The 20,424-nt window shown below is 46.6% G+C and overlaps 1 protein-coding gene across 3 annotated transcripts in view; it reads left to right on the forward strand.

Moving 5' to 3' along the window:
* The first annotated feature begins 2,856 nt into the window (after window positions 1-2,856).
* COL26A1 (collagen type XXVI alpha 1 chain) overlaps window positions 2,857-20,424 on the forward strand; it is a 91,904-nt gene continuing 74,336 nt past the window's right edge. Inside the window, exon 1 of one of the 3 annotated variants that reach the window (XM_081890545.1) lies at window positions 2,857-3,407. In XM_081890545.1, coding sequence (XP_081746671.1) covers window positions 3,250-3,407 — 158 coding nt within the window. In that variant the 5' untranslated portion in view covers window positions 2,857-3,249. The remainder of the gene's footprint in view (window positions 3,408-20,424) is intronic. The other 2 variants (XM_081890543.1, XM_081890544.1) reach the window with 2 other exon arrangements.

Raw genomic sequence — 20,424 nt, forward strand, 5'->3', positions numbered from 1 at the left:
CCTGCCGGGCGCGCAAGGCTTGCAGACACTCGCCCGAAGCACAGGGAGCCCTCCGGAGGGCTCCCTGTGCTTCGGGCAACAGGCTGCCGCCCCAAGCCTTGCGCGCCTGGCGGGAGCTCCTGCCGGGCGCGCAAGGCTTGCAGACACTCGCCCGAAGCACGGGGAGCCCTCCGGAGGGCTCCCTGTGCTTCGGGCAACAGGCTGCCGCCCCAAGCCTTGCGCGCCTGGCAGGAGCTCCTGCCGGGCGCGCAAGGCTTGCAGACACTCGCCCGAAGCACGGGGAGCCCTCCGGAGGGCTCCCTGTGCTTCGGGCAACAGGCTGCCGCCCCAAGCCTTGCGCGCCTGGCGGGAGCTCCTGCCGGGCGTGCAAGGCTTGCAGACACTCGCCCGAAGCACGGGGAGCCCTCCGGAGGGCTCCCTGTGCTTCGGGCAACAGGCTGCCGCCCCAAGCCTTGCGCGCTGGGCGGGAGCTCCTGCCGGGCGCGCAAGGCTTGCGGACAGCTTCCTGAAGCCTGGAGAGCGAGAGGGGTCGGTACGCACCGATGCCTCTTGCTCTCCAGGCTTCAGAGAAAGCCTGCATTCGCCCCATAGGACGCACACACATTTCCCCTTTATTTTTGGAGGGGAAAACTGCGTCCTATGGGGCGAAAAATAGGGTACTTTCTTTGTGTTTATTTGATGCCTATTAAAGAGAGTTACTTTATATATAGTCAATATAGGCACAGAGTTAATTTTTTAAACATTTTCTAATGGTGGTGTGCCTCGAGATTTTTTTCATGAAACAAGTGTGCCTTTGCCCAAAAAAGGTTGGGAAACACTGGTCTAGATGGCTATGCTTGCATTTTCCTTTCACCTATACTACTCTCCCTGCCCCTTTATCTCTTTTATATTCCATTAACACCCTTGATAAATGGGTGTGTTGCAATTTACATTCTCCTTCAGAGGATGTCAGTGGAATACATGAAGCAGAGCTTTGATTTCTGTCAGCACCGAGATTTAGTGAAATGAGAAAACAATTATCACCAAATTCATGTCAGAGCTTATATCAGAGGTATAATGAATCTCCCTATTAATTAGAAACAGAGGTCTATGTGTTTGTTACATCTATAAGTTCTGGTACATTACTAGGAGAAAGCTTTAGTGAGGTTATCTCAAAAGCGTGAGAATCCACGAGTTCACCAGTTACTTGCTCCAGTCTGTTCTGTGCTGTCCAGAATTCTGTCACCAAAAGTGGCAAGCACCTTAAAGACAATCACATTTATAAGCTTTTGTGGATTCAACCCCACAACGGTCACTGGGACCATTGACCTTATGTTTTACTCCTTTCTGTACCTGCCAAACAAAAATTTCACAAACAAAAAATGTCTGTGAAAAAGTGGGCTTGAGTCCATGAAAGCTTTTGCCATCACCAGTGGTGGCAATTCCTGTTCTGCCATGTGAGATGAAATGGGAAGTGCTGCCATGCTCTGCCATGCCACCCTCCCTACTATCTCCATCACCAGCACTGCCACCCTCCACCAGCATCCCTGCTGTGCCGCCTGCCTCCACAGGCACTACCTGCTGTGCCACCTCCACCATTGGTGGAGAAGCAGCACTGGCATCGATGCCAAATTCTGGTGAGATTTCAACAAGACGTCACTGAAATCTCACAAGTTCTCATGCACTCCATGAAATCTCGCGAGATCTTGCAGAAAGTGGGTGCCAATGTCGCTTCTCTGCTAGTGGTGTGGATGGGAGGGCCATCTCGGGGGCTTCTGCCACCTGAGGTGTCTGCTTCACCCTGCTTCATGGGTGGGCCGGCCCTTGAAGGAAGGCCATCAGGAACTGGTTAGTCTTGAAGGCAGAGCTTTCCAAACTGTGTGTTGCGACATGTCAGTGTGTCGGCTGCAGTGTGTAGGTGTGTCATGTGAATGCTCCCTGCACTCAACCCAGGGCTGGAAAGGGGTTAGTTTAACTTATAGTTTGCTAGTAAAACTGAATTACTGTGTTGCGAAATGATGCAGGTCTAAAAAGTGTGTCACCAACAGGAAAAGTTTGGAAAGCTCTGCTTTAAGGTGCCACAAGGCTCCTTGCTTTTAGATGTATTGCTTAATGATCCCCTGCTTCAATTCTTTTCTTCTAAATTTTGGTTGCTGTTTTATTATGGAAGTTAATCATAGAATCGTAGAGTTGGAAGGGACCCTGAAGGCCATCTAGTCCAACCCCCTGCAACGTAACTTTGTTGCTTTTTGTAAAGATTTTGTATTCCATTTTATAAGGCACATAAAACAGAGAGAACAATTGTAGCAACAGATGAAAATGAAAATATGAAAAACAAAACCCCAAAAGACACAAGCAAAGTCCAGTTCCATATGGGTTAAGTAACAAAGTCCAAGTTGTGAAAGGGGAAAAGTGAGAATAAAAGTTTTCTACACATCAACAAGGAATGTGTGTGTTATTTGATAATCAGGTGTACTTCCAGATTTGCCAGGCATGCATGTGATGAAAATGATGCTTCCACTGTATATGTAATCAACAAATGCCAAATCATATAAAAAGCACTTAGAGGTTCTGCTCCTTGTGGACATCTCAAAATATGTGCAATTTTCAAGGCACTACATTAACGGATCTGTTTTGCACTTGGGGGACATATTATTAATGATTGACTGTCAGCTACTTTGAGGTTACTGAGTGGCAGAAGAACAGCATTTACATACAGGAGAGAGGGGGAAAGGCCACCCTCCCCCTAAAGGAGCAAGAGACTTGACTTGCGCCTTCAGGCAAGGTTCATTCCAAAGTTTCCCGGAGCTGCTGTGCCGCCTCGCCACTCCTGGCTTGTTCCAAGACAGCTGCTGTTGGAGCAGCCGCGACGACGACGCCCTTGAAGGGTTAATCCGAAGCCCCCCCACTCACGTCCCCACCTCCCGCCCCTTTCGGAGAGAGCCGCTGCGAAGCAACCTCGCTCTGGTTTGAAAGCGCACCCGCAGGCTGCTTGTGCGCCCAGGGCGCACGGAGCTCGCGCTTTGGCCACTGGGAAGCCTCCGTCTCTTCTCCGGCTGCTCCCCCAAACAACCAAGAGCCCCCGACGGCAAATCCCTCTCCTGTCTCTGGTCTCTTTCTCTCTCAGCCCAGTTCCCGCGCGGGGCCCTCCGCAGCCTGGAGACGATGCGCCTCTGAGTGGCTCGGTTTTGGGAGACCCCCTGGCCACTTTTGCGCGCCCAGGTTGCAGCCGTCCAAAGCGCTTCTCCAAGCCGAGCGGCCCTTCCCAAAATGCCGCTGGCGTTCTTTTGGTGCTGCTTCTGCTTCTCCTTTTGGGGATGTACCCTCGGGACGGGATTCCTCTACCAGTTCCCAGCGTCGGCCTTGCAGCACAACTACCCGGAGCCGAGTTCCGGAGGGCCGTCGGGCAATGGCTTTGCCAATCGCCGGTGAGTGACTCAAGCTTCCCTTCCCAGCAAATCCCAGGGTGGTCTGTAGGAGCGAGGAAAGGCGAAGTTCAGGAGCACCGCTGGGGATGGGAGGCTGCTATTCTACTTTACCGAGGAGTAAGCTCCAGAACTCCATTGAAGTGCGACTTACCTCTGAGCAGACATATACTATATATATAAGATTGCATTAACTTTCATGGTGGCTTTTCTTTTGGTGATGAGGAGACAGCCTGGGGGTGGTGTTGTTTTGAAAACTAGCAAAACCATGAGAATAAAAACTATTGCAAAAAACCCCCCATGTATATAGTCAGTTGGACAAGCCTGCAGTAGATAAACTGAGCTGTATTGTTGTTAATTATCCAGCGGTTCTCTCCATTTTAATTCTTGCAACAACCCTTTGAGGTAGACTGGACTGAGAGGCACTGATTGGCCTAAGTTCATCCAATGAGTTTCTTACTTTGAGAAAAAGCAGGATATGAATTCTCCCCTCCCAGGGTTCTTAGTCTGGCTGGCACTCTAACCACTATACCACACTGTCTCTCAATAAACCTGAAGGTGGTTGTGTTGTGAATCTTATCCTCAATTCAAATAGATCATAAAGAAGGCTTTGCTCCTAAACTGCTCAATCCGGGATGGGGATGCTGTTGTTGCTTTGTGAGTCTCTGTATTGAACCACCACCAGTGTCCATCTTTGTCAAGAGCAAAGGCGTCCAGGTCTTACCTACATGATCATTTGACCCCCTCCACTCATTCATTTCAATTCCTGGAGGAAATAGTGGGGAGTTCCAGGCACAGGGAGTGACAAAGGAGAATGGGCGGGGTTTTTATAGGAGCAGGTGACCTTTGATTGGCTGAGAGCAGTAGAGGTGGAGTTATTTTTGTGCTGTAAAAAGTGTGAATGAAGCCATGTTTTAAGGGTCTGGTCATTATTTATTAGGGATGGGTGGCTATGTCTATTTTTGATTATCTCAGTTTCTCTGTTTTCCAGTCCTTAATTCAAGTCCTTTCCATTTCTGCATCAGTCTGTGATTATTATTTTTGAAGTCCTCATAAAGAATTCATCAGTGTGTTAGTATTAATTTCTCCCAACACACACATTTTCAGATACAATTTTGCCTAAAATGTGAGTATTTTCACAGAACAATTTCCCCTTATATAATCACAGAATCATAGCACTGTAGAGTTGGAAGGGACCTCAAGGGACATCTAGTCCAACCCCCTGCAATGCAGGAATCCAATGGATTTTAAAATGTTATTTACACAAATGCATGTACAGTGGTACCTCGGGTTACATACGCTTCAGGTTACATACACTTAAGGTTACAGACTCCGCTAACCCAGAAATATTACCTCAGGTTAAGAACCTTGCTTCAGGATGAGGACAGAAATCGTGCTCCAGAGGCACGGCGGCAGCAGGAGGCCCCATTAGCTAAAGTGGTGCTTCAGGTTAAGAACCGTTTCAGGTTAAGAATGGACCTCCAGAACAAATTAAGTACTTAACCCGAGGTACCACTGTACAGTATTTTTGTGCACACTGTTTCATGGTATATACATGTTTGACTGGAGAAGCATGAATTTTGGAGGATGGCTGGGTTTTGGTTCGCATAACCTTTTGGAAATGGCAGATTAAATAGATTCTCCTTGAAATCTTGAGATGGGTCAAGTTTCTCCTCCATCCCTATCCCCATTTTGGAAAGTGGTCTGTCTGCTCATCTGCTCTCTGTGCAGTCCAAGGCCTCTTGAAATATCACCCTCAAACTTGGCCCAACAGTGCTCGAGATGGGGGAGCCAGTTTTTGTCTTAACTTTGGATTTCATTGGGCACCATTTTGAATCAAGATGGTGGACCATACCATTCCAAATTGTGCTGGTCAGGAGGTTTCTGAAAATAGATAGAGGAGTGGGTTTTGTCCTATGTTTGGAAATCATCGGGTGCCGTGTTAGATCAATATGGTGGACGAAACTGTTCCAACCTGTGCGGTTTGGGACACCTCTGAAGATACTGCCACTCAGTTTGGCGTGACATTTCCTGAGACAGAGGAGCAGGTTGATTTTAAGCCATTTTGATTTTAAGCAGATATGGCAGCAAATGTGTTGTGCACTGGATTCACCCCAAGCCTGATTCCCAAAACAAAATGGGTCAAGTGGATCCAGGCTCTGACCAAGTGGGGTCGAGACAGCCCCAGATTATTCCTGGTCAGGTGCCAAGAGGACTTTCAAACAACCCTGCACTGTACTTTGGCTGTGGATTCCTGTTCCCAGCAGGGAAACACATGTGCACAGTCAAACTGAGCAGGATGGAATCTTGCTGGTTGCAGACATATGCTTTGTCTGTGCATTGTCTCGGTCCAGTATACCTGAAGGAGCGTCTCCACCCCCATCGTTCTGCCCGGACACTGAGGTCCAGCTCTGAGGGCCTTCTGGTGGTTCCCTCACTGCAAGAAGTGAGGTTACAGGGAACCAGGCAGAGGGCCTTCTCGGTAGTGGCGCCTGCCCTATGCAATGCCCTCCCATCAGATGTTAAGGAAATAAACAACTATCTGACTTTTAGAAGACATCTGAAGGCAGTTCTGTTAAAGGAGGTTTTTAATGTTTGATGTTTTATCGTGTTTTTAATATTCTGTTGGGAGCTGCCCAGAGTAGCTGGGGAAACCCAGCCAGATGGGTGGGGTATAAACAAACAAACAAACAAACAAACAAACAAATAAATAAAATAATAGTTATCCACGTGTTTGTTCGCTATGCATTTGAACACTTTGTGGTGTCTATTTTGGTGTGGCATTTCCTGAGTTGGAGGAACTGGTTTTCATCTATGTTTGGTTACCAATGGGGGCCATTCTGAATCAAAATGGCTTACTGAACCATTTCAAACAGCACTGATTTGGACACCTCTGAAGGTATGGTTGCCCAATTTGGCACGATGGTCCCCAAGATCACGTGATTCTTTCTCTACATTTGGAAACCATTGGAGGCCATTTTGAATCAAGATGGGGCACCAAATTGTGCTGGCTTGGACACCTCTGAATAGACCGCCCCCAAATTTGGCATGGTGGTTTCTGAGGATGAAGATGAGGGATATGTTTTTTATTTGGATATACTGTAACTGGTTGTTCGGGGTAGTGGCAGCAGGCAGAAAAACTAATAATTACATTATCCGTTTACAAATACTGTATCAGTATCTTTTGACTTCCAAGCTACATCAAGAACTGCTAGCCAAGTGCCTTATATATACCCAGTAGGCCACTGTGTTCTGCAGGCAAGTTTCTCCTTCCAAGTCCTTAAAATGGGTGAAGAAACTCTTGGCCACAGGCTATTCTTGGCCTTCTGACACCCCCCCCCCCACTCTGCTCCTTCTTCTCCCTCTGACCACTCATTGTTGTCCCACCACCAGTTCCCTTGGGGGTTCCCCAGCTGCCCCCCCTCTGCATCCAGGTGCTCCATGACACCTTATGAAGGATGATTGAGGGAGCCAGGTATGTTTAGCCTGGGGAAAAGAAGACTGATAGGTTATATGAGATAGGATTGCCAAATTTCAAAAAAGTAAAAACCAGGACACCCCAAAAGTTGTTGAACTTTTTAAAGGAAGACCACAAAATTGTTCAGCTTTTTAAAGGGAAACCCAAAAGTTGTTGAGTTGTTTTTTAACAAATATGCCTGAACCACTGAATTCAGGTTACAAGGATATTCTGACTAAACATTATGAAGAATTTTCTGATGCTAAGAAGAAGAGAAGAAGAAGAGTTTGGATTTGATATCCCACTTTATCACTACCATGAGGAGTCTCAAAGCGGCTGACATTCTCCTTTCCCTTCCTCCCCCACAACAAACACTCTGTGAGGTGAGTGGGGCTGAGAGACTTCAGAGAAGTGTGACTTGCCCAAGGTCACCCAGCAGCTGCAAGTGGAGGAGCGGGGAAGCGAACCCGGTTCACCAGATTAGGAGTCCACCGCTCTTAACCACTACACCACACTGGCTCTCAATGGCAGAACAGACTCCCTCGGAAGGTGGTGGGTTCTCCTTCACTGTAGGTTTTTAAGCAGAGTTTGTTGAATGTTCATCTGTCAGGAATTCTTTAGCTGTGATTCCTGCATTGCAGGGGGTTGGACTAGATGACCATTGGGGTCCATTCCAAATCTATGATTCTATGATTTTATGATTAAGGCAACAGACCAATAAAAGTTGATACACACAGTAGGGTATGTTGAGTTTTTGAGCTTGCAGCTTCCAAAAATGAGGGGTGCTAAGAAGTTGTAACATGACTTAGGAATTCAAAAGATATTTTGGTTATAGTTTTCCTTGGTAAGTAAAACGTCTATAAAATTACATAGAAATCATTAAAAATGATTGCCAAGTACTTACAGTTATATATTAATATTATTTTTATTGTTTATTATTATTATTTAGCATTACCTGACATTTTCAGCAGGTAAAATTTTTTTGTTTTCCAAAAGCAGTCTATGTGCATCTTCATGAAATGTAGTCTTACCAAGCTAAATGTTGTCCCAAGCTAACTGTTGTCCATTCACAAAAAATAATAGCATTTTTGAAATCCTCACACCCAAAAAACAAATTATTAAGACCCCTCACCAAAGAAATTTGCAAAAATGAAATTTCACCCACTAAAATAACATGCCCTAATGCACAGGGTCATTAATTTAATAAACATACACAGTGGTACCTCGGGTTACAGACGCTTCAGGTTACATACGCTTCAGGTTACAGACTCCGCTAACCCAGAAATAGTGCTTCAGGTTAAGAACTTTGCTTCAGGGTAAGAACAGAAATAGTGCTTTGGCAACGTGGCGGCAGCAGGAGGCCCCATTAGCTAAAGTGGTGCTTCAGGTTAAGAACAGTTTCAGGTTAAGAACGGACCCCCGGAACGAATTAAGTACTTAACCCGAGGTACCACTGTATATATAAATTGATATGAAATACATTTGTGCCACCACCTCCTTTTTAAAGGAGAATAAAAATGTAAAAAAATGAACTTTAAAACTCTCAGCTAGGAGGGACAGAGGAGGTTAGTAATGTCATTGTTCCTGGCCTATTAGTGCCAAGCATGGGGGCAGCTTCTGTTTTAAAACACAGGGAATCAATCAGCCAGACCCACCGATAACAGTTCTGCATACAGGTTCTTTCCTTTAGATCAGTGACTTTCAATCTGTTAGGGCAGCCTTTGCCAAGCTGGTGCCCTCCAGGTATTTTGGGACTGATGGGAGTTGTAGTCCAAAACAGCTGAAGGGCAACACATTGACGGAGACTGTAACTTATATATTTATAAGTATTATATTTATACAGATTTATATACTAGTCACACATTTGGGTCCCTTCCAACTCCACAATTATATATGATTGATTACTCAGTCACTCACTCAAATATTTCTTTCTATGTTTCCCAGTGTGCCATTGTCCCAAGGCATTATGGAAATTTTAAAATGGTGGGTTATAGCCATCTGCTGGAGGGTGGGCAGTTTTAAATACTGATGGGCCTTTGTGAGGTGCATTCGAGGGTGCTGGGTATTGTCAGCGGCCTGGATGTGATCTGCAAAGAGTTTCTCCAAGGTGGAAAATGTGGACGTCGCTGTAGTGGAAGTCACAAGCCTGGAATATCATTTCTTCCAGTAGAGGGAGCACCTCTAATTTCCAGAACAAGCATTACAGTACCAACATTTCGGAGAACAGCTGTGAATCTGGACCCCATACTTCCGAAGAGATCTAAGTTCCCCAGCCTAAATGAACCAGCCTAAAGTTGTCAATGACCTGGAGCTGAGGAAGCCCCGTAGAAATCAGTCCTAGGGCTGACCCACGTTGGGAGGAAAAGACGAGAATCGAAAGTACAGACTGATTGTACAAACGTACGAATCTTCCACCTTTAAATGCAAATGTGGCCTGTATCACCGGAGGGAAGGGAGAAGCTGGCGAGCGCATGCCAAGGGTTTTGTGCCATTGTCCACATCAGAACCACACGTTTACATCACTCTTCCACCCACTTTAAACAGTCATGGCTTCCCCCAAAGAATTCTGGGAGCTGTCGTTTGTCGAGGGTGCTGAGAGTTGCGCAGAGACCCCCTATTCCCCTCCCAAAGCTATCATTCCTGGAGCGGTTTAAGCAGTCAATCCCTCTTCACAGGGAATTCTGGGAATTGGAACCCTATGAGGAGAATAGGGTTTTTCCTAAGAACTCCCCTAAAAATAAAAAAGGAAGAAAACCACTTGACTATCCCGGGGGGGAAATGGTCCCTGCCAGAAATCTCATAACCAAAAGGTCTAGAAACATGATACTTTTTGACAAAAAGTTAGCATGTGTCTGTGTGTGAGAGACCCACCTACCCAATTCAGAGCTCTTATTATATGCTGGCACGGGACGGCTTGGCTCCTGTTCAGGTCTGGCTCCAGAATAAATAAACGTAAAGCTCGCCTCGTTTCCTTCCCCCCCCATCTGCGCCTGCCAGACTTGAAGGCTTGCGGGGTGGTGGGCCTGGGGGAGAGACCTGCTGTTTCTTTTCTTTTCTCCCCCCCTCCCCGCCTTCCCTCCTTTCCTTCCCAGTTCCTTGATGTGGTTTCTCCCTTCTGGGAGTCAGTCTTTGCATTTGACCTTTCCACAGTTGGCTCGAGTTAGTGGGTCAAGCTGAGCATGTCAGGAGATGGAGAGGGAGGTCGGGGCGGGGGCAGCGAGGGAAACATTAGGAGCTGCCGCTTTGGGGGGCGGCTCTGTCTGAACGGGCGCGGTGGCCGCGCGGACCTGATGGGAAGCAGTGGCTCGGCCTCCTGGGCGGCTTTATCCTGGGAATTTGTCGTGTCAGGGTTCTGCCAATCTCTGCTGATTTTCCTGCATCCCTCTCAAGTCATTAACGTAATAGGAAAACACTACAAAATGCAAACCCTCCAAGTATCCCTATTTTCAGGGGACAGTCCCGGATTTACAGAAGCTGCCCCAGTTTCTGAATTGATCCCGGAATGTCCTGCTTTCCCTTAGGATGCCCCTATTTTCATCAGAGAAATGCTGGAGGGTATGGAAGATGGGCCCTGCTGGATCAGGCCCATTTTAGCCCCGTGTCCTGTTCTCCAAGTGGCCAACCCACAAGTGGGAGAGCCCTCTACTTTCCCATGGTTTCCAGCAAGAAGTGTTTCAGCCTCTGGGGTTGTCAGGTCAGGAACATACCAGACCCTCAGATTTCAGGGCCCAAACCTGAGATTTAGGGATGAGCCCTGTTGATGCCACAGGGGTGGCCCCTGTGATTCTTCCCCCTCCCACCACTGAGCCTTGGAGATGGGGGTTAATTGGGAGGAGGGAGCAGAGGAAAGCAGACCTTCTAAGGAGCCTGTGCAAAAGTCTGCGGCCAGCTTCTGCCGGGCTGAAGCTTGCAAGCTGCACGTATAGTCTCCTTCATTAAAATGTGAATTAATTAAAGGCATTCTTGCTCACCTGGAGAGTCAAGCCCTCCCCCTGCCACCTGGAGGGGGCCAGGCGATGCTGGATATTTCAGCTCAGCCCTGCTGGTTTGGCAACCCTAACTGCAGACACACAACATTCTCTATTAAAAGTAAATTACAGTAAATTAAAACTAAAGTATATTTTAAAAAAATATAAAGCGATCCAGTGTGGTGTAATGGTTGAGGTGTTGGACTAAGACCTGAGAAACCAGGGTTCTAGTTCCCCTTAAATTATGCAGCTCACTTGGTGCCTTGGACCCACCGCTGTCTCTCATCCCAGCATACAACACCTCATAGGGTTGTTGTGATGACAAAATGGGAAGAGGGAGAACCATGTACATTGCTTTAAGCTTCTTGGAGGAAATGTGAGATGTAAATGCACCAAACAAACAATGCATTCAGTATTAAATGCCCCATTAGTAATACAGCCGTGGCCAAAGATGGTGAAAACATAGCCTTTAGATAATGCTTTTGAGCATCCAGAACTCTTTTCAAGTACAGCTTTGTTTCCATTTTTACAAACGCTGTTCAAGGTAGACTAGTATTGCCATCTCCATATTGCAGAGACCTATGTGTAGCTGAGGCTTAAGGAGAGCATAAGATTTGGGCTACAGTCACTGGGTTCTGTCCAACTTTTTTGGGGGGTGGGCAGCGTGCACGTGTGGTGTCATGCGCACGGCACACACATTTGATGTCATGCATTAGGAGGAGGTCTGGCAGGGCCTGCCACAGCTACGGGTAGGCCCGGCAAGGCCTGGCACACCTGCGGGGCGGCTTGCCGCAGGCCACAGAATATGGAGGAGGCCTGGCCCTCTCCTTGAATTTTGTTGGGGGATCTTTAGCTCCTCCCCCCCAATGGCACCCCTGGTGTAGGCCTTTTATTCTGTTAACTGGGAGTTTTTGTTTTAAGAAGTTTGTCCTGAGCGGGACTCAGTAGATGGGAGAAGCAGAGCAGAATAGGCAGATGCGGTTTTAACCCAAGCGCTTAACCTCAGAGATGCCATGAACTTGTGAACCAAATCACCTCATAACTCAGCAGCATGAAGAAATACAGGATGGGAACTTGCTTTTACACAAGCCAGTGCCTCTCACTTCACATTTACAGAGATAAGCTGCTCTTGATTGCCCGTAAGCTCTGAGCAAACCTTTCTTTCTTTTTCTTTAAAAAATGCATTTATTACATAGTGCAGAAATGTGGGCTGGACAGCTTTTGAGTAAGCCAGGCCAAGAAGAAAAAGCGAGGGGAGCAACTGTTTGAAGAAATACAGCACCTTCCCTGCGACACCCTGGGATTCATTTATTATTTTTTTTTACAAAAAAGAGCTGCATGGAAACACACTTTCAACCGGACCGTGAGCCAAGTTAAATGGATCAGTTGCTCACACTGAGCCAAAAAGCAAATTATCGGAAGGGCAGCATACAAACGAACTTGGCTTCTGAATCCGTCCAGCTTTAGCAGTTGGGAACTCCTGGGCACTGTGAAGGAATGCTGTTTCCTGGTTCAGTATAAAATGTCCTGAAAAACAGAAATCACTGTGGAATCCTATACATTCCTGCTTAGAAGTCCTTGCTTAGAGTTTGGTGGTGCTTACTCCCAGCTAAGCAGGCATCAGAGCCAGATGGCAGGGTCTTCACCAAATAGAGAACCAGGAATATAAAATAGCACTTTAACAAAAAGTCTCATCGTATTTGATCCAAACACCTCTTATGTTTTGCAGTCCGTTCCTGGTAAAATCACAGTCTCCTTCAGAAAGTGCTGTATCTCCTCTTTTTTTCCTTTACAACTATAAACAGCTGCTAGGAGACCCTGATTTTTGTCAGGACTGCAGGGAATGGGAAAGAGGTTTCCCTCCACAAGAAACCTGGGGGATGATTTTGGTGCTCCCCTGCTGTTGCTATGCAGCAAACAGTATTCAGAGGTACAGTGTCTCAGACTATGGAGGTTTCATTTCACTACTGGTGCTGGCTTGATAGATCTGTCCTCTCCCACAAACATGTCTAATCCTCTTTGAAAGCCAGTATTATCTGCTTGTTTGATTTCTGTCCCACCTTCCTAACAATGAACTCACCTCAAAAAGGGTATTGAAGAATTGGAAAAAGTTTCAGAAAAGGGCAACCAAAATTGTCAAGGGGACGGAGCCACTCCCCCTGGAGGAAAAGTTGCAGATTTGGGGGCTTTTTAGCTTAGTGAGTACGGTAAGAAGTGATATGATAGAAGCTTATCCAATTTTGCATGGCACGGAGGAAGTGGGCAGATAAAAGTTTCTCTTTCTTCCTCATAATACTAAGAACACGTGGACGTCTCATGAAGCTGAATGTTGGAAGATTCAGGACAGAGAAATGAAAGTACTTCTTCACGCAGCGTATAACTAAACTATGGAACTCCCTCCCACAGGAAGCGGCAATGGCCATCAGTTTGGATGGCTTTGAAAGAGGATTGGGTAAATTTATGGAGGGCAAGGTTTCCCAATGGCTACTATTAGCCACAATGGTGACAGTCTTTCTCTGGTGTTGGACCGGAGGCAGAATTGTTTCTGAATGGCTTTCCTCTCCGGCCCTATTTCATGCTCGTCACAGGTGTCTACGGCCATACTGTTCTGAATGCTCCTGCTCTTGTCAGATCTCGGAAGCTAAGCAGAGTCACGCTTGGTTAGTACTTGGATGGGAGACCGCCTGGGAATACGGGGCTTGCAACAACCCTGTGAGGTATTTCCATCTGATAAATTGTGATTGGCTGCAACGTCACAGGGTGTGTTTCATGGCTGAGCAAGGATTTCAAACTGGGTCTCCCCACTCTGAGTCGGACACTCTAACCACTACACCACATCTAGTCTGGGTAGTAAAAAGAACTCCCAGAGCTTTCCCCTTGCCTCTCTTAAATCTACTTTTAATGGATTTAAGTGCGTGATCCCAAGTTCTTGGAGACAGATAGGCAATATTGTACCCCCCTCCCAGATGTTGTTGGTCTCCCAGCTCCAGCCATCCTCTGCCAACACGACCAGCATTCAAGCATGATGGGAGTTGGAATCCACAAGTCCAGCATCCTGTTCTCACATTAGCCAACCAAATGCCTGGAGGAAACCCATAAGCATCATTTAAGCTCCTGAGGTTTCCAGCAACTGGTATTCAGAAGCTTTGCTGCCTCCACTTCAGCGATATCTGGGGGCATCCACCCTGGCTATGCCTGGCTTAGTGTTTGGAAAGGGAAGGCGAAAATATCCCTCTTCTCCACAATGCCCGATTATTATTTTTTTGGACTAAACAAATTTGGAAGATTTTTCTTCCTAAACTAAAACAGGTATCCACTCCCCCTGCCCACCTGATATTTTTGATTGCCTCTTTCTGCCCCTTTTCCCAGCTCTAATATCTTTTCTTTATTATTATTACCTTTCTCCAGCTCTAGGGCCTTTTTGAGAGGCTGTAACTTCTCCCATACACTCACGCACACCTTCACTAGCACTCGATGTCTGAAATAAAACACTTGCTTTTAGCACAAGTGCTGCATTCCCTGGTGTGTCTCGGATATTGCGAGAAACAATTGTGGGGCCTGCCATCCCTCCCTCCTCACTTTGGCAAGAACCGCTGCTTTTTGGCAAGGGTTCTTCTTCCTATGATGCCTGTCTGTATGTGTGTTTGTGGGTTCATTCCAGTGTGTTGTGCTAGTGTGTGGCATGCTTTTCCATTCGGCCTTATTCCTCTTTGTTACCTTGTGGTGAGTGTGAAGGGGAGTGTGGTCATGCCTTGTGACCAGGGATTTTAAAAGAATAAAGGGCTCTCTTGGTTGTTTCAGCAGGATAGCAATAGCCACTGGCTTAGATGGTTTGTTTGTTTATTTAAAGCAGTGGTCCCCAAACTTTTCTGGGCCACTGCTCCTTTGGTTCCATAAACCCATCTCCAATGTCTGTGCATTCTCTAGCAATATCTACCCTATCCTATGAAAAGCATTATCCAGGAAGCGATTTGCACCACCCATTTTAAGGAAGAGAGTAATAAAATTCAGAACAGGAACAATTAATTGCACATTTATATAAAGTCCGATTCAATTTGTTTGAATTAATTCAACAAAATCAATGAATGTGATCCGGTGATACCAGTTTTCAATGCTTTTTTTTCTGGGGAGACGCAGGGGCACGCATACCCCTAAACATGTTGTGAATCTCAGTTTGGCCAGCGTGGTGTAGTGGTTAAGAGCGGTGGACTCGTAACCTGGTGAACCGGGTTCGCGTCTCCGCTCCTCTACATGCAGCTGCTGGGTGACCTTGGGCTAGTCACACTTCTCTGAAGTCTCTCAGCCTCACTCACCTCACAGGGTGTTTGTTGTGGGGGAGGAAGGGAAAGGAGATTGTTAGCCGCTTTGAGACTCCTTAGGGTAGTGATAAAGCGGGATATCAAATCCAAACTACTACTACTCTCCTCCTCCTCCTCCTCCTCCTCCTCTTCTTCTTCTGGCAGTATTTCAATATGAGTAGGAAAATGGGAGTACCCCTAGATAAAAGAAGCACAGCCAGTTTTTCAAAGTCTGATAGTCACTTATACCTCCAGCGCCACCTAGGTAATCCCACCATTCCCAGGAGGCAGTACCACTCACTGAGAACCACTGCTGGGGAAATATACCAGTTGTGGGGAGGGAGGGGGGTCACGACTCGGCAGAGTCAAAGGGAATGTATGGTGTTATTACAATTTGTTGGAAAAGAATATGTAAGGAAAACAATAAAAAGTTACTTTTAAAAAAAAGAAGAGAGAACCACTGCTGGGTGGGTGTGTGTGGTTTGCACAGATTTTTCGTCCAGCAAGATAGTTCAAGTGCAATATCACTGCAAGAGCTGTCATCTTTTACACCAATCTGTATCCTCCTATCTATCTGCACACCCAACTACTGCCACAATTTAAGAAAGGGCGAAAAGACTGCTGTACTTAACTTTCTTGCATTTAAAGGACCAAGGATATTAAGCTGGGTGTAGTACAAGCCTGTTGAGCTGCACAATCTGTGATCCCACCACTAGCTCCATATTCCCATCCCCCCCTGCATTTTTAAAGCAAAAGTTCAAAACGTCTTTGTTGAATTCAGCCAGCCCCCTTTCCCCTCTCAGAAGCAATGACCTTTGAGTTTTTATTGAAATTCCTCTCCCCTCTTGAAGAGAAATGAGATCTCTCTGGAATGAAACACTATGGAGAAGCTTGGGTGTGGTTGGGGGGGGAGACCCTCTCCTTATCAAAACACTCCCACTATTTTCTGTGCCCTCAGAGCTGATCTCCATTAAATATCGCACAGAGACCTTTCCTCCTTAGGAAAACAAGGAGATAATTCGGTGCAGTTGTTTGAGATGATAACAAAAGCTTTAAAGGCAGCCCACAGCTCTGAGATCCATTCCAGCCATGCACAGAACTGTGTTTCTTTGAGCAACAGATCCTGATATTATTGATCTTTCCATTTATTTCAAGGATCTTTACCTTGCTTGGATGGAGTAGTCCTGCATCCCTATCACTCCATCTGCTTGATGGAACAGACCTATTCTCATTGTACCGTTTACAGACCCAATTCTGGACCCAACGCGCTCTGCAACTGAGGCCCAGAATCTCTGTGTGCCCCCTCCACGGGAGGTCTGGAGGGTGGCAATATGAGAAGAGGCCTTTTCGGTGGTGGCCCCCTGCTTGTGGTATGCTGTCCCCCATCCCCATCACTCCATACCTTTAACTGGCCAGCTAAGGCCATTACTTAACAAAGGAATTGGTCTGACTGATTCACTAGCTTCCTCTTGTAGATCCTATCCTCTGTTACAGGGTCACAGGTTTGGAAGGGACACAAGATATCATCCAGACGACCTCCCACCATCCCTATAACAGTATATCACTCTTGTTCTGAATTGCTTTGGGACTTTTCCTTTTGCAGGAAGTGGCTCATAGGTCTGCTTATCACACAAATGCTCTCTACCAGTGATTTACCACATGATTTAACAATAAAAACAGCAATAACAATGCATTTAATTGTAATAACGCTATACCCTAGTGTAAGCATTTCAGTGCACATTGCTTGATCGGAGAACTGGACTGTAAAATTTGGAAAAGGGGTGAATTTTGGCCATGCTTTGGTTTGTGAATTGTTTCTGGAAAAGTAAATGAGGCAGATTCGCCTTTAAATGTGAACTGGACTGTATTCCTTCCCCTGCTCCTGCAGTGGCCCAGGTGAAGCAGAGAACCCCCAGGGGGGCACGGTACTGAGACCCCCCCAAAAAAAACCCTGGCAGCCCTCCCACTTATACTAAAGTAGCCCAGTCCATAAATATAAACACTGAGCAGAGAGTGAACCCTGTAAGGCATTTTTTTGTAAAGCTTTTGTTAAATCAGTTGCTGATGGACATAGTTTTGAAAGACACAGCAGGCTTGTGCAGTTGGGGAGTTGAAATCTGAGCTGTTACATTTTGCTCAGCGTATCTGTTGCTATCCTGGGCTGGGGCCAGCTGCGTTCCTAACTTTCTTGCACCAGTACATCTGTATGTAATAGAGTTGACGGGGTGGGGGGCATCTATAATCTCTAAAACCTAAGATGGAGGTCTTTTCATTACCGTTTCGTCTTAGGGCTTTGGAACGCTTTTGCACATCAGTGGGGCTGTTTTAAGATATTGGTTTAAAGGAAAGGAGAATTCCCGCCCCCCCCCAACTCACAGACGTCAACCAGTATCTTGCCTGTACCACTTCAGACTGTGTAGCTCATGTGGTTGTGAACTGCACCATTCCTCCCACTCCAGAAAAAAAAAGATTCCTTGCATACAGAAAGCTAGCTGCCACTGAGAACTCGAACCCTTCTCCCTTCCCTTACAACTAGGTATCTTTCGGATGGGCTGTCAGCGGGATTATTCAGATGTATAGCTGCATCATCTTGACCCGAAGTCCATTACAGTGGTACCTCAGGTTAAGTACTTAATTCGTTCCAGAGCTGCATTCTTAACCTGAAACTGTTCTTAACCTGAAGCACCACTTTAGCTAATGGGGCCTCCTGCTGCCGCCGCACCTCCGGAGCACGATTTCTGTTCTCATCCTGAAGCAAAGTTCTTAACCTGAAGCACTATTTCTGGGTTAGTGGAGTCTGTAACCTGAAGCATATGTAACCTGAACGTATGTAACCTGAAGTGTATGTAACCTGAGGTACCACTGTATGAGAACATAGGAAGAGCCTGCTAGGTCAGGCCAATGGTCCATATCGTCCGCCATTCTGTTCTCACAGATGCCTGTGGGAAACATGCAAGCAGGATTCAAGCTAAAGAGCACTCTCTGGCCTCCTGTGGTTTCCAGCTGCTGGTATTCAGAAGCATTATTTCCTCCAACCGTGGAGGTTAGAGCATAGCCGTCAGGGCTAAGAGCCGCCAGTAGCCTTATCCTCGCATGAATCTGTCTAATCTGGCTTTTAAAACCATTCAAGTTGGTGACCATCCCTGTCTCCTGTGGGAGGGAGTTCCATAGTTTAACTATGTGCTGCATGAAGAAGTCCCTTTTTTTTAACTTGTCCCGAATCATTCTAACTTCTTTGGATGTCCACAAGTCCTTGTGATGACCTGGGACTTGGGCTCGGGCTCGGAACCAGAGGAGACGCGGTCCGCCTCAGGCATCATCTGAACCAAGTCTGGGGCCTGATCCTGAAGAGTCCCTGTCTGCACAGGTTCCCCTGCAACAAACGCCAGTTGGGCCAAATTAGGGTCCTGAGCCTGCCCTGGCTCCAGATGTGGGGATTACCTTGTGGCCTTCAGCTTGGCTACCTCTTACACCTGCTCCACTACAGGTTGGGTCAGGGGAGGCTGAAGCGGCCCCTGGGTCTAGTAACCCACCGACTTCTCCTGAGCTGCAGAGACTAAGGTCTGAGAGAAGGAGAGACCTGAGTACTCACAGAAGGAGTGCTTGCCTTCAGGCGAAACAGGGAGGTGAGTCACTGGGGGATCAGGACTGGACACTACTCCGACAAAGATAAAAGGCTGTGGGACCCCACCCCAGGGAACAACATTGCTGTATGCTAGATCCTACCTGAGATCCTGTACCTATCCTTGCCTGGTTTCCTGCCTTGTGTCCTGCCTTGGCCCTGTCGGACTGACTCCCAGTGGAACCTTCGGATTCTGGACTGGACCTGGACCATGTTTCACGGGTTACCCCCGGGCCCAGCACAGTCCTGGTGTTATTAGAGAAGGAGAAACATTTTCTCTATCCACTTTCTCCATGCCATACATCATTTTATAAACTTTTATCATGTCATCTCTTTCTTGTCTTTTCTCTAAACTAAGAAGTCGTCGACACCTGCAATCTTTCCTCATAGGACTGTCACTTCATTCCCTTTATCATTTGAGCTGCTCTTTTCTCAACCTTTTTGAACTCTTCAATATCCTTTTTGAGGTGAGGTGACACAACAAAGATTTGAGTAGCTCTTAGCTGAATTAAACAGTCTCATTTTCTCTACCCAGTGGCAGTCTCTCTGTTGTTGTTTTGTCGGGTATGCCAGAATCACGAGTGCATGAAGAATACTTGCTTATAATGCGTTAAGTCTACACCGCTCCTGATAGTACGACTGTGAGTTTTGTCCTACTATGCAAAGGACAAGTTCTCTCTGTGAAGGGTTTTTCTATCTGTAAGGCTGTCTGGTTTAAAGAACCCCAAGAAGGTATGCCAAGCACACTCCAGATATTGAAAAACAATACAGGTCCAAAATTGGATGGGCTGCACGTTGAGACTCCACTGTGAAATCCCGCTCTTTTACTTACCAGGATGCAAAAATCAGGCCATAGGTAGGTAGGGAACCATGGTATCATGCACAGACCCTGAGAGTCATGGGAACTTCCATATCCATGGCTCCTTGGATTCCTGGACATTGATTAGGGTTGCCTGAACTCCAGGTCTGACCGGAAGCCTCCAGGTTTGCGAGTGTGCCTAGATAGGACTCTCAGAATCACACAGGAACAACTGGGGCACACAAAAATCTAACATAAAGGACGCTTCTTCCATGTGCTTTGTGAAAATTCAGCCGACTCCATTATTTACTTGAAAGTTGTTGTTGTGAAAAAAAAAAGCCTCTCTCTTAGTCTTAAAATTACAGCTCTGTCTGGTCAAAGCCATTTTACTCCCATAAAGATTAGAGGGTGCATTTGACAGACTGAGAAGAGCTTTTTAATTAGGTGGCTTCCTTTATTGCTAGGAAATCCTTTATCCTGGGATGCAGGCTTTGAAGTGCATTGGGCAATGTAAACAATGCTTGAGTGCCGTCCCCTCCAGCGGTAAATCTTTTCATGGGGTTTAATTCTGCTTAGATGACGTTCCACCTTGTTTCCTTTCCTCCAGGTTCATTGGCACAAAAATGATAGCTACCCTCTCAGTAGAGGTAGTGCTAGACGTCGGTTCTGTGGTTTCCTCCCAGTAGCTCTGTGCATTCTCTAGCATCTGATGCAGGGCTGGCCAACATTATATTTATTTGGATGCTCATCCTATCTCCAGGGAGAGCTGAAACAAGCTTGTTTCCCAAATGCAGTCTTTGTGGGGCTGCCCTTTGACCTGGTTCAGAAACTCCAGCTGGTGCAGAATGTGGCAGTCAGATTGCTGAGGGGGCCTTC

The sequence above is a fragment of the Podarcis melisellensis genome (genome assembly GCF_964234715.1).
Source record: "Podarcis melisellensis genome assembly, chromosome: 15".
In the NCBI taxonomy this organism is placed as follows: Eukaryota; Metazoa; Chordata; class Lepidosauria; order Squamata; family Lacertidae; genus Podarcis; species Podarcis melisellensis.